This window comes from Protopterus annectens, chromosome 7.part0 (genome assembly GCF_019279795.1).
Source record: "Protopterus annectens isolate FY-2018-M chromosome 7.part0, PAN1.0, whole genome shotgun sequence".
Lineage (NCBI taxonomy): Eukaryota > Metazoa > Chordata > Ceratodontiformes > Protopteridae > Protopterus > Protopterus annectens.
Genome location: NC_056739.1, coordinates 1,678,334,014 through 1,678,352,698, shown reverse-complemented (window position 1 = coordinate 1,678,352,698; position 18,685 = coordinate 1,678,334,014). Strand labels below are relative to the sequence as shown.

Sequence of the window (18,685 nt, the reverse complement as noted above, 5' to 3'; positions counted from 1 at the left end):
GTCACCAACGTTTTCATGAAGATGTGCTTTCTCATATCTAGGTTAAAAGTTCCTTTTTCTATTAGAAACAGGACATCATTAATAGGGATTTAAATCAATTCCCTACACATCATAACCCCTACAGTAATGACCACATGTACTGAAATACCTCATTAACCATTCACCAAGACCACCAAATCTTCATCCTTGAGCAATTTCACACTTTACTTAAAGAGTGCCATTAAAAACACCAGAGTAAGCTGGAAGGCTATAGCCCCACGCCCTCTGCTAATTCTGCATCCTAACTTTGTGCTACTATAAACAGAGAAAAAGAGAAATAATTGGAACCAGCTCTTTACTCTATGCTCACATGATCTCTATTTTGAGCATGTACAATATATAAAGGTAATATTCTGTCACTATCAGCACTTCATAATGCCACCTTTGATGTGTAGTGAAGATTTGTTGACTGATCCCATCATAGTATGTCCTATTCCCTTTCAAGGATGTGTATTTGCATACAAAGTGATCAGAGAAATTATGATCAATCATCATGAATCCAATAGGATCTCACCTAGAATCCAATAAGGTCTGTAAAGTTAAACATCTGACAAAAATTTTGAACAGGTTCATTAGGAGTCTGCCTATGTTAGCTGTAGCATTCAAGAGGAATTGTACAGAAATATCACATCTTGCCTGCTAATTCACTTTTTTAATGAAAAAATCATTGTGTCTCTTTCCATATACCATTTTTTCCATTCCCTTAATCATCCTAGATATTTTTTTGTATATCCATTTGCAGTTCTTTAGCATTTCTGTCCATTTGTGACCTTCAGAATAACATAGCGAATTCCAGCTTAGCCATATAGTGCCTAATAAAAGGACATTATCACATTTGCAGCTCTGGGTTCCATTCATCTAGTTATACGCCCCATTATTTGATTTGATTTTTGTAGCTGTCCTTTGTTGCACACCTGATGACTTCAATTTTCTGTAAAAATAACTGATTCCTTCTCTTCTTGGTTTCTTTTAGTTTCATTCCTCAAAGGGTATAACCTACTCCTAAGCTGCCATACCAAATGCGCAATATTATGGATTTGAAAGACTGAAATGAAGTTGTCATCTCTTGGAACATGTCCTCAGTCTCCTTAAGCCCTGCTCCAAACTTCAGCCCCCTCCCCATTTGACACTATCAATCTAACATTAGTGTCATTAGTAAGGAGCTAAAATCACTTTTCTATCCCCTGTATTAAGTCAGAGATGAGAAGACTAATTATGTCTCAATCCAGGGCTAATCCATTTAGGATACTGGTTGTCTCATGTTACCCTCTTAGAGATTCCTCATAGCTATTACTCTCTGTTCTCTGTTGTCCAACCACTTCTTAATCTAGTCACACAATTTACTATTCACTTTTCCCTTCTTTGCAATAAATCTGGAATACAAGATTGACTCAGAGGTTATTAATGAAGTCCAAATAAATTACATATGCAGGGAAACCTCTATGTAACTCCTTGGAAACCCAGTCACAGAACTGGATCTGATGAGCTTGACAGGATATTCCTGCTGTGAATTCAAAACTGAATTATCTGAGCAGTCCATTTTACCCAGGGAGCTTAGAAAATGTCACATCTTGAGCTGTATCCTTCACTTTGCTGATTAGTGAAGTCAGGTTCTCAAGTTGGTAGTTTCCTGTACCGCTCCTTACTTTTGTAGATTTGCACCACAACTACCCGTATGCAACCCCCCTCCCCACCAGACCTCCCCTCCCTAATGAGCCCAAAAGAGCACAACAGTGCAGCAGTCAGACAGAGCAGATCTTGGGCAGACCTGCATGAGTGGAAGCTGAAGGCAGTGGTATTTCAGGATCTAGTCCAAATGTGGGGAATGCCTCTAATTTATCCGCTCACCTCCTTTCAAAACAGACAGCTGGAGAAATTCTGTTCTACACATCCTTGCAGCCATGCTTGGAAGGCAGATGCATTCTCATTTCCTGGGACAGGAATGTTCCTGCATACATTTCCATCCTTTCCACTGATTCATAAGGTACTTCTGAAAGTTCAAAGAGAAATGCCAAAGATCATTGAGGTGACCGTCTATTAGCCCAGGCAATCTTGGTTCTTCCTGCTTATAGTATTGATCAAGGGCAATTACCACAGACTTCCTCACATGCTGTACCTGCTCATACAGTCTAAAGGGTGACTGGTGCACTCCAATTTAGAAAAGTATTGACAGACTGGATGGTTACATTTTGACTCTGTCTAGGCACTTGTTTCTTCAAGATGTGCAGCAAGTATTAAAGGAGGCCAGAAAATCTGCTACTAGAAAATCTTATGTTTACAAATGGATGAGGTTTTCTAAGTGATGCCTAAATCAAAACAGAGGGCCCATTGTGGTTACTATCATTCTGATCTTGAAAAATTAGCATTAGCGACTTCAAGTTGGCTTTGTGTATGCATATATTAAGGTGCATTTAGTAGCCATCCCTACTTGTATGTCAATGGATCCCTTTATTTCTTTCTTCTCTTTGGTAAAACAGTTAATGGAATATTGGATATGAAACATTCCCAAAAGCAAATTCTTCCATTGTGGGATCTCAACTATGTTTTTAAAAAATTGACCTTAACACCTTTAAACTAGCAGCTTTCACTGATCTTAAGTTGTTAATATGGAAAACTGTTTTGCTTATTGCTGTGGAGGTGAATTTCTCAGCTACAAATTCTCATGGGTGGGCAACCTTACCTAATTTTCCACAGGGATAGGGTTGTGTTATACAGTTATCCTTTTCTCAGGTTGAACGTGGTTTCAGTCTTCACTTTCTATCAGTCTTTTAATCTCCCTGTGTTCTTTCCAGAACCTAAGAATAAGGGATAGATGTTGCTTTATACCTTGGATGTGCATAGGTAGCCCAGGTACCACCTTGAAAGAACAAAGCACTTTAGGAAGGCTGAAAGCCTTTTTTGTTCCTTTTCTGGAGCATAGAAAGGTCAACTTGTCTTTAAGCAACTTTTGTTACACCTACCATGGAGAGGTAAATCCAAGCAAGGTAAAGGCACTTTTCACCTGGACCTTTTCCTTATTAGTGACATTTTGGAAAGGAATTGACGCTATACATATTCTAGAATCAGAAACTTAGTACTCCATCCTAACCTTCATGAAACACTACAGACTGAACACTTTTATAGATTATGTGCAGGGTTCAAGAGGACCATTATCAAGTTGCTTCTGGACCCTTATCCTTCCTCCTTCCAGGTTAGGTAAATTTGGAAATCTACTCATATGCCAGTAAAACAGTGTGTTCATTGAACATAGTACAGTTGTTTAAGTTCCACTTACCTGTAACAGTAGATGTTTGCAGAACACGATACCTTACTGCCAGTACACTCCCCCCATCCATCTTTTTATTGAGTGTATATAATTGGTTTTAGGAGGTGCTGTTAAGTTTGGTTCAGCATCCTGTTTTAGTGTTAGTATGGCATTTGGTATGGAACAGTAGGTGTTCGCAATGCTTGTGTTTCATCTGCTCTTCCTTCCTGTTGGACCCTAGAAAATTGAAATGGTCCTGTCTATGAGTTTGAAGGGCTGTCCTATTCCTTCCAGGTGATTGGTTCTTCACATTCACAAATAGGTAGTGGGAGGAGCTCTAAGCTTTGAGAGACTATCAGTGGGATAGTAGCAGGGTGCTACTACCCATATGCCAGTAAGTATGTTCTACAGACATCTACTGCTACAGATAAGTGGAAGTAATGCAGCTGTACTTTCCTGTGACTTATGTGGTTTCAGTCCCACAAGAGCCTCATTATATAGCTTATAATATGCAATAGAGAAAAATATTCCTTTAACATGAAAGTCATGAGCTTATGTAAGATAGGGGCATTATCACAATACCCTAGCTGAAATACTCATTAAAGCAAAGCTACAATTGCTCATTTACTTATTGCAGTAAGGTACCTCAGGTAAACTGTTAAGCTTGTAGCTACCCTTATTCCCTCCCTCTTTCTCCACTCCCAGTTTGGTGGCAGTCTTTAAGGCAATGATAAAGCAGTTTTACTCATTTTACTCTTCTTATTTGTCTGCCTACCATTTGAATCCTTTTCTTACCTCTGTTCTTGTATAGCATATTTCTTCGGTGTACTAATTCCTTCTTTGTTAGCAGCATATTTCCCCTATCATCTCCTCATCTTATTCTTGTTTCTTTTCTTACAGATTTTAGTTATCATCATGATACTTACCCGGCCACTCCCATCTTCTATCTGCTTAAAGTGTGGTCCAACTTTAATCCTGTTAGAACTTACCAAATTATATGTTTGCTTTTATTTTGAATTATCATCCTGCTAAGCTGATCACTATAATATTACTATTATGTATTATGGGCTCTGTTCATAAACATTGTGCATAGTCACTCAGGGCTGGTGTGCAGTCTGTAGCACACAACTGAGCCCTAGTGTACACAAATGTGACAACATAACCGCAGCATACCTGGGGAAGTTCAGATACACCAATGGTAGGCAATTGTGGCTCCACAGCATAGTCTATGATTCACAATGTGTTTATCATGGACTGCCCTGTAGAACAGTTAACAGTATTTACTGCTGTGCAGCTATGGTCAGAAAGGTCATAAATACACAGCCCAGCATAGAGTATCATTGAATGGTGATGTGTTGCTCAGCATAACATAGATGAACAACTACAGCACCACTATACAAGCAGTCAGTTGACTGAAACATTAAAACGTAAAGAGATGTAATGTAATTCCCTGCTGCAGTGCTATAGCTGGCTCATACAGTGCCCAGTGCCAGTTCCTGATATAAAGACCGCAGTAGCATAGCTAGGGTGGGACTAAGGGGCAGCTGCACTGAGCTCAAAGTGTTACAGAATGCAATTGGGCCATCCCAATTGCTCTTTATTAATAATGCATACTGGCTTTTAAATGCCAGTATGGCATCTGTGGCCAAAGCTGAGCTGTATCTCTCCATGTGTGATTTAACTGTAACAGCTGCTTGCTACGAATGTAGCAAGTAATTTGCTACAGTTTAAAAGGAAAAAGGAAGTTTTTCTTCCTTTAAGGTGAATCCCAGTGTTGCATTATTTTGTTCATGTTATAAACTATAGAATAACTTTATACATGTGTAGCAAGCAGTTTGCTACAGTTTAAACCATTTTTAATGGTGCTCTGTGTTCCTTGTACACAAACTGTAGTAATTGCTTTTTTACAAATGTAGCAAGCAGTTTGCTACAGTTTAAAGAAACAAAAGAGCTTAATTCTTTTTTTTTCTTCTCAGCTGTGGAAGGTGGGGTGTGAAAAAACAGGATTGGATTGATTCCTGCATTTCTGCAGTACCAAGTAAGATCATAGAACTTTGTTTTTATTCTCAACTGTGAGCTACTTTCAGCAGTGGGGTGGGGTGCAAAAATGCATCATGATTAGTTCCTGCATTTCAGGAGCACTAGATAAGATTGCAGAGAATGGTTACAGGAGCTGGAGCTGAATAAGCAGGCTATGCCTCTGAGTGCCATACCCTCCTCAGCTCTTCAAGGGAAGAGCAGAAAAATAAATTAAAAAAAAAAAACACGACTTTTGGCTTTCACTGTAGCAAGCTGATTGGTATATTTGTATGATTCCTACAGCCAACCAACACCTCCTCAGCTCTTCAGTGAAGAGTAAAAATAAATAAATAAATAACCAAATAAATAAAATAAAATAAAAAGGACTCAACTTTCACTGTGGTAAGCCATTTGTACCAAATCAGCCTTTTTTTTAAAAACTGGTACAAAAAAAAGAATGCAGGAATTAAAATTCTGGATCATGCCCCCTAAAGCTTGGTGTTGGTGGGTAGCCCCCTTTGCCCCCCTGTTGCTACACTTTTGCCCTGGTTTGTACCTTACTTCACACAATCACATTACTTCAACCACACTTGGCCTACCCAACCTAGTAACAGATCAGAGCTGCAACTAGTGGAAGTAGGCAGTCAACTAAATCATACTGATTGGGTATATATGCTAATGTGATATACTCCACAGGCATGGGCAATGCGCTTATTATTATTATTATTAAGATTTGCTCTGTCTCATTACTGTAGAGGGCTGAGAAGAATGTCTCTGTGTAGTAGGAAGGACCCTTACTTTATAACGTTTATCATCCATAACCTGGGTGCCCCTGCCTGTTGACCATATTTCCACTAAGATGCACACATTGTGGATGTGCACTGCACCTGTGGGCACAAACCATGCACATGCTCCTTAGGTGATTCTGAGTTGATTTCATGGTGGGAAAATGACAGTTTTTCATATGTGTATCTGCAGGTAATTTAATTCTGATAATTTATCTGTTTTAATTCAAAACAGCAAACTAAAGTTGTCTAAACTGAAACTGTACTGTAAATTATTAAGCAGTTATGTAAAGGATATAATAAGTATATTAATTCTATACCTCCATACTCCTAACCATCATCTGTAGTCTGCAGCCCTAATACTACCATGATTTATTTTTTTACTGCGGTATTGTCAGGAACAAAGGCCAGCAACACTCTTCATGATTACAGGAGCTTGTCTTTCTTGCATGATTTTGTTTCATTTGTTTGCTAACTTGTGGACTGATTTTTCTGTTATTCTGATGAGATTATGGCTGAAAAGGAACCCAAGTGATCCAATCTACCTGCCTGTTCAAAATAAAGGAAGTCACTGCTATGGGAAAACTTCTGTTTCGCTGTGACGACATTATTTGGCTAGCTATATTTCATGCTGAAGATCCATCACAGTGGAGACTTATCTGTCCAAAACACCTCCCCTTGTTATTTCACTACTTAAATATTGCAACCCATTCAAGTGGTTGCAGCCACAGCAGGATTCATGACAGATTCTGAAAGGTCAAACTGGTGAGAATGCCAAGAGTGATAGAGAAAATTAATAAAATCAGGTCTGTGTCTGTAGTCGGGGAGACCAAAGAAAAAAAGAGAATATATATTAAAGAGAACACCAAATAAACTGTTGCAAACTGAAGATATTTTTTACTGCTTTTTTATTCATTTTAGTAAATTGTCACTGTTGAAAGGACTATCCAAAACAATAACTGTGTGTGGGAAGGGGCCTTAATTCAGGGCTCAGTCCTGGGCCCACTCTTGTGTTACTCTTCTTTTTTACAAGTAAAAGCAAACACAGGAGGGTATTGACTGACAGTTGCAAGTGCAGATGACTGGGGCATGGGCAGTAGAAACACAATCTGACACAGATATCCTTCAGAAGAAGGGTCTCACAGAAACGGATAACTGCCCCCTAAAGTAAAAATTAAAAAAAAAAATAAATGCATAGTCATACCGAAAAACAAAATTACCCTAGCTACCAAGCTAAATAATATCCAATCAAAGAAGTTAAGAAGAAGAAGTTAGGAGGGACCTGGGGACCCAGATTGATAGTATGTCTGTCATTCTAGCGTAGCTAGAGTAGTTAGGGTTAGGAGGAATTCTACATTGCCCACCTTATCATGAATTCTCATCCATCTAGATCAAGGGAGGTCCATACTCATCATCATTCATCACCAATCATTGTACACAATGAATGCATACCATGTACCCGACGACACACTCAAGACAGGCCACAAAAAGAAAGTTCCTCACACAAAAACCTAAACTAAAAGGATAAAGGGTCTCAAACATCTGTCTATGCTGCCCGACTGAAAGCTCTCCAGCTCTACTTCAGTCTCAGAGCTGACCTGCCTAAAGACCTAAGGCCATGTCAAACCCCAATTCAAAACATAGATTTGATGAATAAAACCAAAAATCAAAAAATCTAGAAGGACAGCACCACAGGAGAGACTTAAGGGGATAGGGGACAGGCTATTAGGAGGGGATTCATGGAGGGATCCTTCATGCTGTGGGAGAAAATGAATAATGTGAGGCAATCGGGATATGTGAGCTGTGATTGTTCAGGAGAAATCTTGACCAATGGATGGGAGATCAAAGGATAGATCATATTACCCTACTATTACCTCACTGCTCAGTGTCAAGGCTCAACAAGCAAAATAATAGTAAAGGCATATGGCCAAAAAAACTAAAGGGGCAAAAAAAGCCACTACTATGGGCTAGGCTACTAAATGCCCTAGGCTAGTATGAACCTATGAACCTATGAACCTATCTCTTTTGGATCATTTTGGGGCATTCTCACAAAGTGCTTGGGACCCTGCCCAACTAACACCTAGGAAACAGTACTAAGAATTAGTTTCAGATATTTGTCAGTGTTTATATTACTGGAGAGGTGGGGGTAGGGGCTGAATATTATGGAGAGCTCTGACAACACATTTGGCTAGAAGTCATCACAAGCCTACTTGGCAGAATTTCAAATTAGTCTCAAAGTGAGGCCATATTATTAATTTCTCCTTTCGCTTTCATCTAGTTTCTAAAGTTGCAGTGTTGGGTCTTAGTAGATTTTGTGAGTGTGTGTGTGTGTGTGTGTGTGTGTGTGTGTGTGTGTGTGTGTGTGTGTGTGTGACAATAAGTTGATAACTACTGAAAAAGCTAAAAATAATTCAGTTGGTATATTGTTTCTGTGGTAGAAATGACATTATCCCTTCTTAGAAAATTTTGAGTTCTGAATAAGTCAACATATTAGTATATTAATGCATTGCTCTGATGGGAAACTTACTTAGATCTAAAAAAATCAAGAAACACTGAGTTCCTTATTAGATAACGGATTGATATGGGCCTGAATTCCCATCATGCTTCACTTCATTGGTAAAGGCAACTGACTTCATAATATACAGTAGTGGAAAGTGATGATGATTTTATCTTGAACTGTTCAATGTACAGCTTCAAATGTCAAGTGTCACAGTCCACATTTAGCATGACTGTAAAAGTGAGAGGTTTAAATTGAAATTGTTCCTCCTAGTTCTAATTTGTAGCTGATTCACCTGCACTCCAGAGCATATCAGTATGAAAACTAGACTGCTGCTCCTAAGACATTTTTCTGTGTGATTTTTATTCTCATTTGCCTCCCAACCATCAGCCCTTTTGTCACCTGAGTAAAAGCTGGTGATTGGATGCTGTTTTCATGGCACCCATAATGATCATTTACTTAGTTCTGTCATCCATTATCCTGTAGTGTTCTTACCACTATGGATCCCAACATGCCACCCCAATAGCTTACTCATGTTCCATGCAGATCTGTAACAAATGTACTCCGCAGATCTCTCAACCTTTCTGCAAGATTGGTCTTTACTGGCTGTCAGCCATACGGCCAGTTGTGCTGCATCCCTGCCCTCAAAATGGGTGACCCCACATCCACCTCTCATTTCGAGCATACCTGGACAGCTCCTTCAGTGCCAGGATGTTGATATTGGGTCATCTCACTTTTATAGCCAATGTTTATCTGTTTTTGCAATGGTGCAGCAATACTTAGCCATTTTTTTTCTGAGGTAATAATGAACTGGGGGCTTTAATTGTAATGATAATCGAAATCATAGATAGACAGGAATTAAAAGCAGGTCCTAAACACACTGGATGTTTAATTTAAAAAAAAAAAAGACATACAGAGTTAGAGGGGAAAGGTAAGCAGTAAGGGACAGAACAGGAACAGACACTGGTGAAATAAGTATTCAGACAGCAAAACATCATGAAAGATAGATATGTTGACTAAAAACAACAAAGAATTGTTACTTCTTTTTAATCTTCTGTGAAACACCCAAGGAGAGAAGCAAATATATCTGTGTATTTATATCCTCCTCTATATATATATATATATATATATATATATATATATATATATATATATATATATATATATATATATGTATGTACATACACATATATATGTGTGTGTGTGTGTGTATACTTCACTGTTTCTCTCTCTCTCTCTCTCTATATATATATATATATATATATAAATATATATAGTTTACCTTTAAAAACTCGAATCACAGTGGTTCGAGTGCTCATATGAGCGACTCCAAACCATGAAAGTGAAAACGTCGACAGTCCTTAATATTTGTAAAAACAGCAACTTGAAAAGCAGATTCGCTGTTTTTCGAACATTAATGTCGAAAAAAAAATGAAGTATACAGAATACAAAAAAAAAATGATACACAAAAACACATACAATACAAAGGATAGCAGTTTTCACCAAGTATGGGCAGGGGGGACAGCTCTCCTGCATCCCCCACACCCCCTGCTACATATATATATTAACTCCAAGATTGCACTTCACTACACTAAAGTGCAATCTCGAAGTTGAATTATTTAATTAGCAGGGGGTGTGGGGGGTGCATGGGGGCTGCCTCCCCTGCCCATACGTGGTGAAAACTGCTATCCTTTATCTTGTATGTGTTTTTGTGTGTCGTTTTTTTGTGTTCTGTATATTTTCAGTCATGGGATTCAGGCTTTTGAGTTTTCAGGCTTATGAAATTTCAGGCTTTTGGTCTTCCGGCTTATGCAATTCAGGCTTGTGATCATTCAGGCTTCTGAAGTGAAACCATATATTCATATACTATCTGTATGTACACACACACACACACACACACACACACACACACACACACACACACACACACACACACACACACACACACACACACACACACACACTCTGCATGTATATGGACACAGACACACAAATAGGAGTTAGGGCGATGCACATAACAAAGTGGCATCAAGGGGAACAACAGTCTGATATGCTGAGCATTTGTCTCTAACTAGCACTTATGATGAACAAATGAACAAATGTGAGACAAGATCTGCCTTTTTCAAAGATGACAGAAGTTCATTTTTTTTATCTAAGACAAAACTATGGAAATATTTAAGCTTCAGGCATATGGGCATAGTGAGACATCAAACAAGAATTCTGTTATGCAGGTAAAACTCACCAGGGAGTGACCGTCAGACCAGCGGAAATCATGTTCTAATGTTTTGTCATTCAGACCTATCCACTGGTAGTCTTGAGCATTTTCTGCAAATGAAAAGAGAATCAGAGAAGTAATGGTCAGGCAAATATTGAAATGAAATCCAGGTTTTGCTCATAGCTTCCAAAGCCTGTATAACTGTATTTTATATTATGAATTGTTTTTAGAAGGTTTTGCAAGTAGTGCTGGGATATTGCCATTACAGACAGACCAACATGTACTTCACAATGACAACAAAAATGACAGAAGTTTATATTTTTGAAATTTCTTTATCTAGTATACTTCAACCCAGTGAAGTACTTTCCAAGTATGTTACAAACTAAAAGGTTTGAAGCATCATTTTCTCATGAGTGCCTGTGTCAGTGCTACTTACTGGTAATACATTATTTATTCACTAATTTTTCAAAACCCATTTTGTATTATTAAGGATTGTAGTGGAGGCAGAGCCTGTTTCAGTACTTCAAGCGTAATGGGCAGTGAACTAGCCCAGACCTGCACACCAGCCCATCACAGAATGCACACACACACACACACACACACACACACACACACACACACACACACACACACACACACACACACACACACACACACACACACACACAAAATACACACTTTAAAGGCTCATCAGTTACAGTATCATGTTATATTTGAATGTAGACGGAGGCAAGAGACCCTGGAGAAAATCCACATGCAAACAGGCAGGACATGTAGAGTGTGCACAAAAGGCACTTCTGGGAACCAACCAGAGAACAAAATGATGTAAAGCAGCAACACTACAAGCTACGCCATTGAGCTGCCCTAATTAGTAATAGTACCGTTGATAGCCCATTGCTAGCTGGAAGGAAACCATCAAAATGTCCTCTATCTGGCTAGCATACCAAGTGTAGTAATTAACAGTTCTGTCTCTCTGCACCTGTACAGAGGAGTGAGCAATTGATTTGGAAAAGAAAGGATTACCTAAAATGTCATCATACCAGATGAATGCAGGGCCCTGTAAATCACCGACACACAGGTTAAAACAGCCCTATCCAAAGCCAAAAACACAGCTTCAATGGGACCGGACGGTGTTTCAGGCTGTGTCTTACAAAATGAACTAACCCCTCACCTAAACACGCTGTTCAAACTCAGCCTCTCTACAGGCTACGTACCCACAGAGTGGTGCACAGCAACAGTTATCCCGCTCCACAAAGGTGGAGCCACAGTGGACCCCAGGAACTATTGCCCTATAAGCCTGACTAGCCTGGTCTGCAAGGCTATGGAGCACATCATCATGGAACTCATTAACAGAGACATTGGGAACCTCCAAATCTTGGACCCTACCCAGTTTGGCTTTGTTAAGGGCAGATCATGCCTCCTAAACCTGGTGGACTTCTTTGAGACAGTTACCAAGGCATTAGACGAGGGAAAGGAGGTCCACACAGTCTACCTAGACCTTGTAAGGGCTTTTGATACCATTCCTCATTCTAGTATTACAGACACGCTCACCAGCTTGAACATAAACTCCTTTGTCATGAGATGGGCTGCCAACTGGCTCATGGATAGAACCCACATGGTGAGAGTTGCAGGCTCTATGTCCGACTCTAAACCGGTTACAAGTGGCATCCCCCAGAGCTCAGTCCTAAGACCCCTCCTGTTCGGTATATACTTCTCAGAGGTACAGGCAAGCATAGGAGGACTATGGCTGACCAAGTTCGCAGATGACTGCAAACTAGGGACCATAATTGATTCTCTGGCTGATACAGACACCCTCCAGAAGGGTCTCACTGAGACGGATACCTGGTGTCAAAATCATGGCCTCAAGCTAAATGCCAAAATGTGCATAGTCATCCCCTTTGGAAAAAAACAAAGTACCCGTGAACTACCACATAGTTGGTAGTCCCCTAAATACAGAAAAATGTAATAAGGGAACTGGGGAACCAAGTAGATAGTAATCTCTCCTTTGATAATCATATTGCCAAGGTGGTTAGAAAATCCTTCTATGTGGCCCACCTAATCACAAAAGGGTTCGCATGTAGAACAAAAGAGGTTATTGTGCCCCTCTACTCATCACTCATTAGACCCATCATAAAATACAATGCCCCATTTGGGATGTACCTTACAAGACACCTGCAACAACTGGAAAGACCACAAAAGTACCTCACCAAGAGGATTACTGGCCTCAAACAGATGCCCTCTGCAGCCCGACTCAAGAAACTCCAGCTGTACTCGGTTGCATACTGCTTACTCAGAGTTGATCTCTGCCTGACATACAAGGCTATGTCCAACCCACAATTGATGGACATGCTCCACCTAAAAAAAAAAAAAAAACAAATCCCAGAGAGCCACATGCACTAGAGATATAAACCTCACCACAACGATTAATAGGACATGCTGGAGGGATATATTCCTGTCCCAGAAACTCCCCATGCTTTGGAACAGGATTCCAATATACATCAGGCAGAGCACCTCGCTAACACTCTTCAAGATAAACCTTGATGGGTGGATGGGAAACAGAAAATTTGCCCGGGGATCACTGCAGTGGCTCTGCTGGACAGTGGCACAGGGAACTAATGGCTCTGCTGGATAGAGGCACAGGGAACTAATCTAAGGGGGTGGCGAAAGTCAACACATTCTGGCTAGGCTTATAAAGGCCCTTGGGCAGATAGCCTAGTACTTACCTATGAACCTATCAGTCTAATCAACTGTTTGACCTTTTCCCCACAATTCCATCCCCTAGGTATGGAAGTCCAGAAGCATTCTGAATGTTTATGAAAATGATTCACGTGCTCTGACAGTAGGATTTCCTGTGCCCTCTTCAGTGTTTTAGATATAAATACTTGTTTTTTTATGTAACATCTAGTACCTAAACAAAACATTTATTACTCGTTTATCTGTAGATTCCCACTGGACAATTCTGTTTCAGCCAACAGTTAACAATTCTGCATTGAAGGGATACAGTAAAAATGGAAATAGAGAATGAACATTATCAGATAATACTTGGAAATTTCATTTATACATAAATAAATTGGTAATAGTAGGCCACACTCATTTTGCATGGAATTTAAAATAATTTGATAATACTTCCCAAATAGTTTATATCAATCAGTCAGAGTCATAAATGTATGTCTATGCAGCTACAGGCAGAGTTCATAAGTGCTAATATAACATTTCAGACACTTACAATAAAAGTACAATATCTGCTGGCAGTTTTAGCTATATTTGACTTTTGTTACCTAAGGAAGTTAACTTCCATTAAAATGACACTTATACTTAAGTGCCCAAGGAATGCCAGGACTCTTACAGAATGATCCTTTTTATACCATCCAGTCTTAAGGCAGGTAGTGCAATTCTGTTCTTACAGCTGTGATAGGGGGTCATATATTACAAATAGTATACACAATAGAGGCAAAAGCAACACATTGAGCAGGAATGAGGTTTCCTATTTCTACATTCTCAGTCATCTGACTTTTATCCAAGATAAGCTCAGAGGAAAACAATTAATTGGGACAAGTCTGATCAAGCAAAATTGGAAACTATTTCTGCTGCATTTAATAGAATTGTATCCCCCTCTCCAGATTTTCAGTTGAGAAATCTAAAGAAGTCATGTCAGTATTTCTTTGACACTATTAAAACATATGTTTAATAATGGCAGCCTTGGACAAAAAAAGACCTATAATGTATTAGCAATTAAGCTAATGTCAAGCTACAACCTGCCTATCCATGCCCATGCATTTGTCCATCAGTCCTATGCACTAACTTAAGATCTTCTACTGTCTCTGGCAACGTGTCCTGGTGTCCCATGAATTTCATTATGAAACCATTTTTTCCTTAAGTCAGAAATCACTCCCTTTCAGCAGTTACATATATGCAGCTCACTCATCCATCCTTGGTCTTTTTACTTCACCTCTTCTACTTGCTCTATGACAGTGGATTTTGTTGATATCCCTATTCTGTCTTTCATAGTATACATGCTAAACTGTTTAATTTGTTCCTGATACACTATCTACTCTATTCTACTAAATCACTTATTCTGTTACATCTGCTGTCAGGCTAAGATTTCCATTTGTGATCACTAGAATGATACACAGAACTCCAGATGCGGCCTTACCAGGGTCCTGTACAATGATAGTAAGAACAGTATCTCTAAAGTCCACCTTCCTAGCTTCACATCCCATTTTGCTGACCTTCACCACTGCATTGTTATACCAAATTACAAAGTTCAGAAAGTTGACAACTGTATTCCATTTTTCTTTTCAGTCTACTCTAGTATTACCAGTCTAACTAGCAATGTGCATTTTCTATTTCTCCTGACACATACTTGATATTGCACACTTTTGTCTTAAATCCCAGATGCGATCTACCTGCCAGTCCACAAGAAACAGTTATAAGTATTGTTAAAAACCAGAATGGCCTCATCACACTTTTCCAATAAATAACAAAACTCTGCTGACTCACAGTTTAAAACTCTAAAACAAATACTTACGATTTACAAATTCCTGTTCTTCAGGAGTTAAAATGCTAACCAAGTGAGCACTTTGTTCCCGACACTTCGTCTCAGCATCTATCCATGTCTCCCTGTCAGAGAAGTGCTTGTAACAATGCCCCTGGAACTTGATCCAGCCTTCTTCACATACCTGTAAATCTGCAGGAAAATAACAATATTAATGGAAATGTCCAGATTAAAAAGTCTGTAAAACTGTAGGAAACCATGGTTATTTGACACAGCTGAGACGACCAGGATGAGTCAAGGCTATTTCTTAGAACTTGTTCCTTGGTGGCTTGGATCTATTGCACACAAATTGTAATAGCTACAGTTAAAATTGTTGCAAATTGATCTAATGGCCATACAATCTCATAAAAATATTTGCATGCTCTTTGAAGATTTTCAATAAAGTATACTGAGCATGGATATGTTAGGAGAATGTTGTTATCACAAATACCATATACTGAGACTCATTTTGGTGTGAATTGCTGAATACAGTGACGGAGCGGCATCATAAAAGACAACCGGAAAATGTAAAGTTTTCTGTTACTGAAGGAATGAAAAGAAATTAGATTTAAAACAAGTCAGTTTTATGATTTTTTTGTGTGTTCTTGTTTAGAAGGTTAAAAGATAGAAATGATTAGAGGCACTAATACTTTTGTTTGTTTCATTGGTTGTATGTGAACATTATTATATGAACAGTCCTTGATTTATGCTTATCTTTAGTCCAGTTACTTGGGAGCAGGAAAAGCAAATGTTCTCTTTCTCCCCTTTTCCCAAACCTGTATTAGGGAAAGTGAATGCTGATTCATAATGACCTAGTGTTTATTAATCAAGCGTAACTCACCTAAACATGGCTGTATATCATAATGTCAAAAAGAATCACACTGAATATAAAACTTGCACATTTTTCCAGCATGCACACTCTAGTCTAGTGTGAGATGATGTGCTTCTCTGGTTATTAAGTTATTTTACGTTTCCTATACCCACACTTCAATGAAAATATTTCAGATTTTCTATCTTATTTCCAAACCTGCAACTGGGCAAATTTTTGAGGAGCATATGTTTGCAGGAATAGCAACTGTTGTATTTATATATCTAAATGTCCTAATGAGGTACTGATGAAACTGCAATCTGTCCTAGCAAATTAAGGGAATACAGTAAAATAGTGCTGGAGTTTTTTCTGTGTTTTCTTGTGTTTTTTCTGTGTTCTCTTGTGTTTTTTTAACTTCCTTGCATCTCGTGCAACCTTTTGTGGACTTCTTTTTTATTATATAATCTTCTGCTTGGATCCCCAAAAAGAGATGGAATAATAGGTGTGCATTTGAGTATAGAGTGTCAGTTTTAAAAATATGTATCGAAAGGTTATGTGCGTCGTGGGAAGAGTGTCAATAAGATGATCACATCACCCTAGCAAAAGTAAATAAAGAAATCCAGATATATTTACTTCTGGACTGTAATACCAAAATACATTTAAAAAAATTCAAGTTGGCCATAAAACCTCCCAAAACAAATCTCAGCTTTAATAAAAAAAAATCAGATCAATATATCAAAAAAGCAAGAAATCCCTGCCATTCATTACAATGGGAAAAAACAGTTAACTAATAAAACAGATAAGAGCCCAAAATATGCAATTCAGAAAATGTAAATATCAATAAAATGCTAAAACAATAAGACATCAAGAAAACCAATTAAAAAACATGAAAATGGGCATAAAGACACAATAAAATAAAATAATGTAATATTATAAATGCAGATAAATGCAGTGCTACAACAACAACTGGACCAGTAAAATAGCACTGTATATTTTGAAAACTTTCCTTGGTAAATTACTATTTATTTTGAATCAGTCAAAAAGACTGAAAGCAAAACTTGACCTAAGTTGACCTGCAGCCCTTGCAGAAAAAAAAAAAAAAAAAAAACAAAGACGACTACCATGTAAAAAATATACAAACCACACTACTGAAATGCATGGCAAACACAAAAGTATAAAGTAAAAAAAAAAAGTCTAAATGGGACATATAGAGATCTTGGGCATAATAAATGAAATATCTGATAGTGTGGAGTATGGAAAATGTTTTGCGACTCAAGGCAGTTCCATTTACAATACAGTGTCAGCCATTTCATGTATTGCACCTTAGGCCCCCATGTAGTCTATGTGTATGTGTGTGTGCATATGTGTGTGTGTGTGTGTGTGTGTGTGTGTGTGTGTGTGTGTGTGTGTGTGTGTGTGTGTGTGTGTGTGTTGCCTAATATTAGTCGACTCTGATTCATGAATGTTTTTATTTGATGACTATTTCATCATTTTGCTGCTTAGTGCTGATGCTGACTTTTAGAACCATAAGAAGGCTGTTTCACTGTAGTAAGACTATGTGATTGTAGAGTTAGTATGGGGTTTGGGGAGTAAAGTTCCACTGGGGTGTTTGGATTGAAGCTACCCACATATAAACTTATTTAGGACTTTTCTTTTGTGTGGTAGTAAATATGTATGGGAAATCAGAGATATTAATTAGAATTTGGTTGCCTGAATTCATTGTACTTTCAGTGCAGCAGGTGAAGCAATATTGAAATCACCACAGGTAATATGTAAAATTAATTAAAATAATTTACAGTACTTTGTGAAGCAAGGAATTGTAGTCTTTTTAGTTTAATGTAGTTGTTTCAGTTTTTAGTACAGACGAGGTTTTGTGCTATTTGTAGCCTGCCTTAGAACTGGTTTCTTTTGCCTGAGTAATGGCATTATTTTCATTGGGTTATGTAGGCACTTATTTACTCTTCTGAATGTGTTTGTTTCTTTTTAATATTGTTAATGGTTTGATGGTTATTGTATATAATGATTATCCATAAATGTGAGTGTATGTGTTTGTGTATTGCTTTGCTGACATACTTATGCAGACCTATAGTTGTAGAGATTATGATTAGAATAGGAACAGCACATAGGAAACAGCATGTCTACAGACTGAAATCATGAGTTACCATTATTGCATATAGATTTATGAATGATTTAGTTAGCAGAACAGACCTGGAGTTTCAGTCTGATGCTGTTTACATTGGATTTAGCAGAGCATTTGAAACAGTTCTGTATACTGTATTGTTAGCAAAATTTAGAAATTTAGAATAAACTCAGCTATGAATAAATGGACTGGATAGTACTTATAGGACAGGCAATTGTAAAATTCTTAAAAAAGGTGAGTTTTATCAGATATATTGCATTATAAAAGAGAAATATCAGAGGTACAGAAATTCCAAAATGCCATTTATGAATAATCACACTTATAAAAATAGAAATGAATTCCTATAAATATCAAGAAACCCACTTTAGTCTTACTCATACCAAAAATCTACACTGCACATTTTA

General features: G+C 38.2%; 1 protein-coding gene across 2 annotated transcripts in view; it reads right to left on the bottom strand.

Annotated features, from left to right (window-relative positions):
* Nucleotides 1-18,685, bottom strand: part of ACAN (aggrecan) — a 538,406-nt gene that overhangs the window by 55,402 nt on the left and 464,319 nt on the right. For both annotated transcript variants that reach the window (XM_044078192.1, XM_044078191.1), the window contains 2 exons: nucleotides 15,328-15,486; nucleotides 10,827-10,909 (listed from right to left, as the gene is read on the bottom strand). In XM_044078192.1, coding sequence (XP_043934127.1) covers nucleotides 10,827-10,909; nucleotides 15,328-15,486 — 242 coding nt within the window. The remainder of the gene's footprint in view (nucleotides 1-10,826; nucleotides 10,910-15,327; nucleotides 15,487-18,685) is intronic.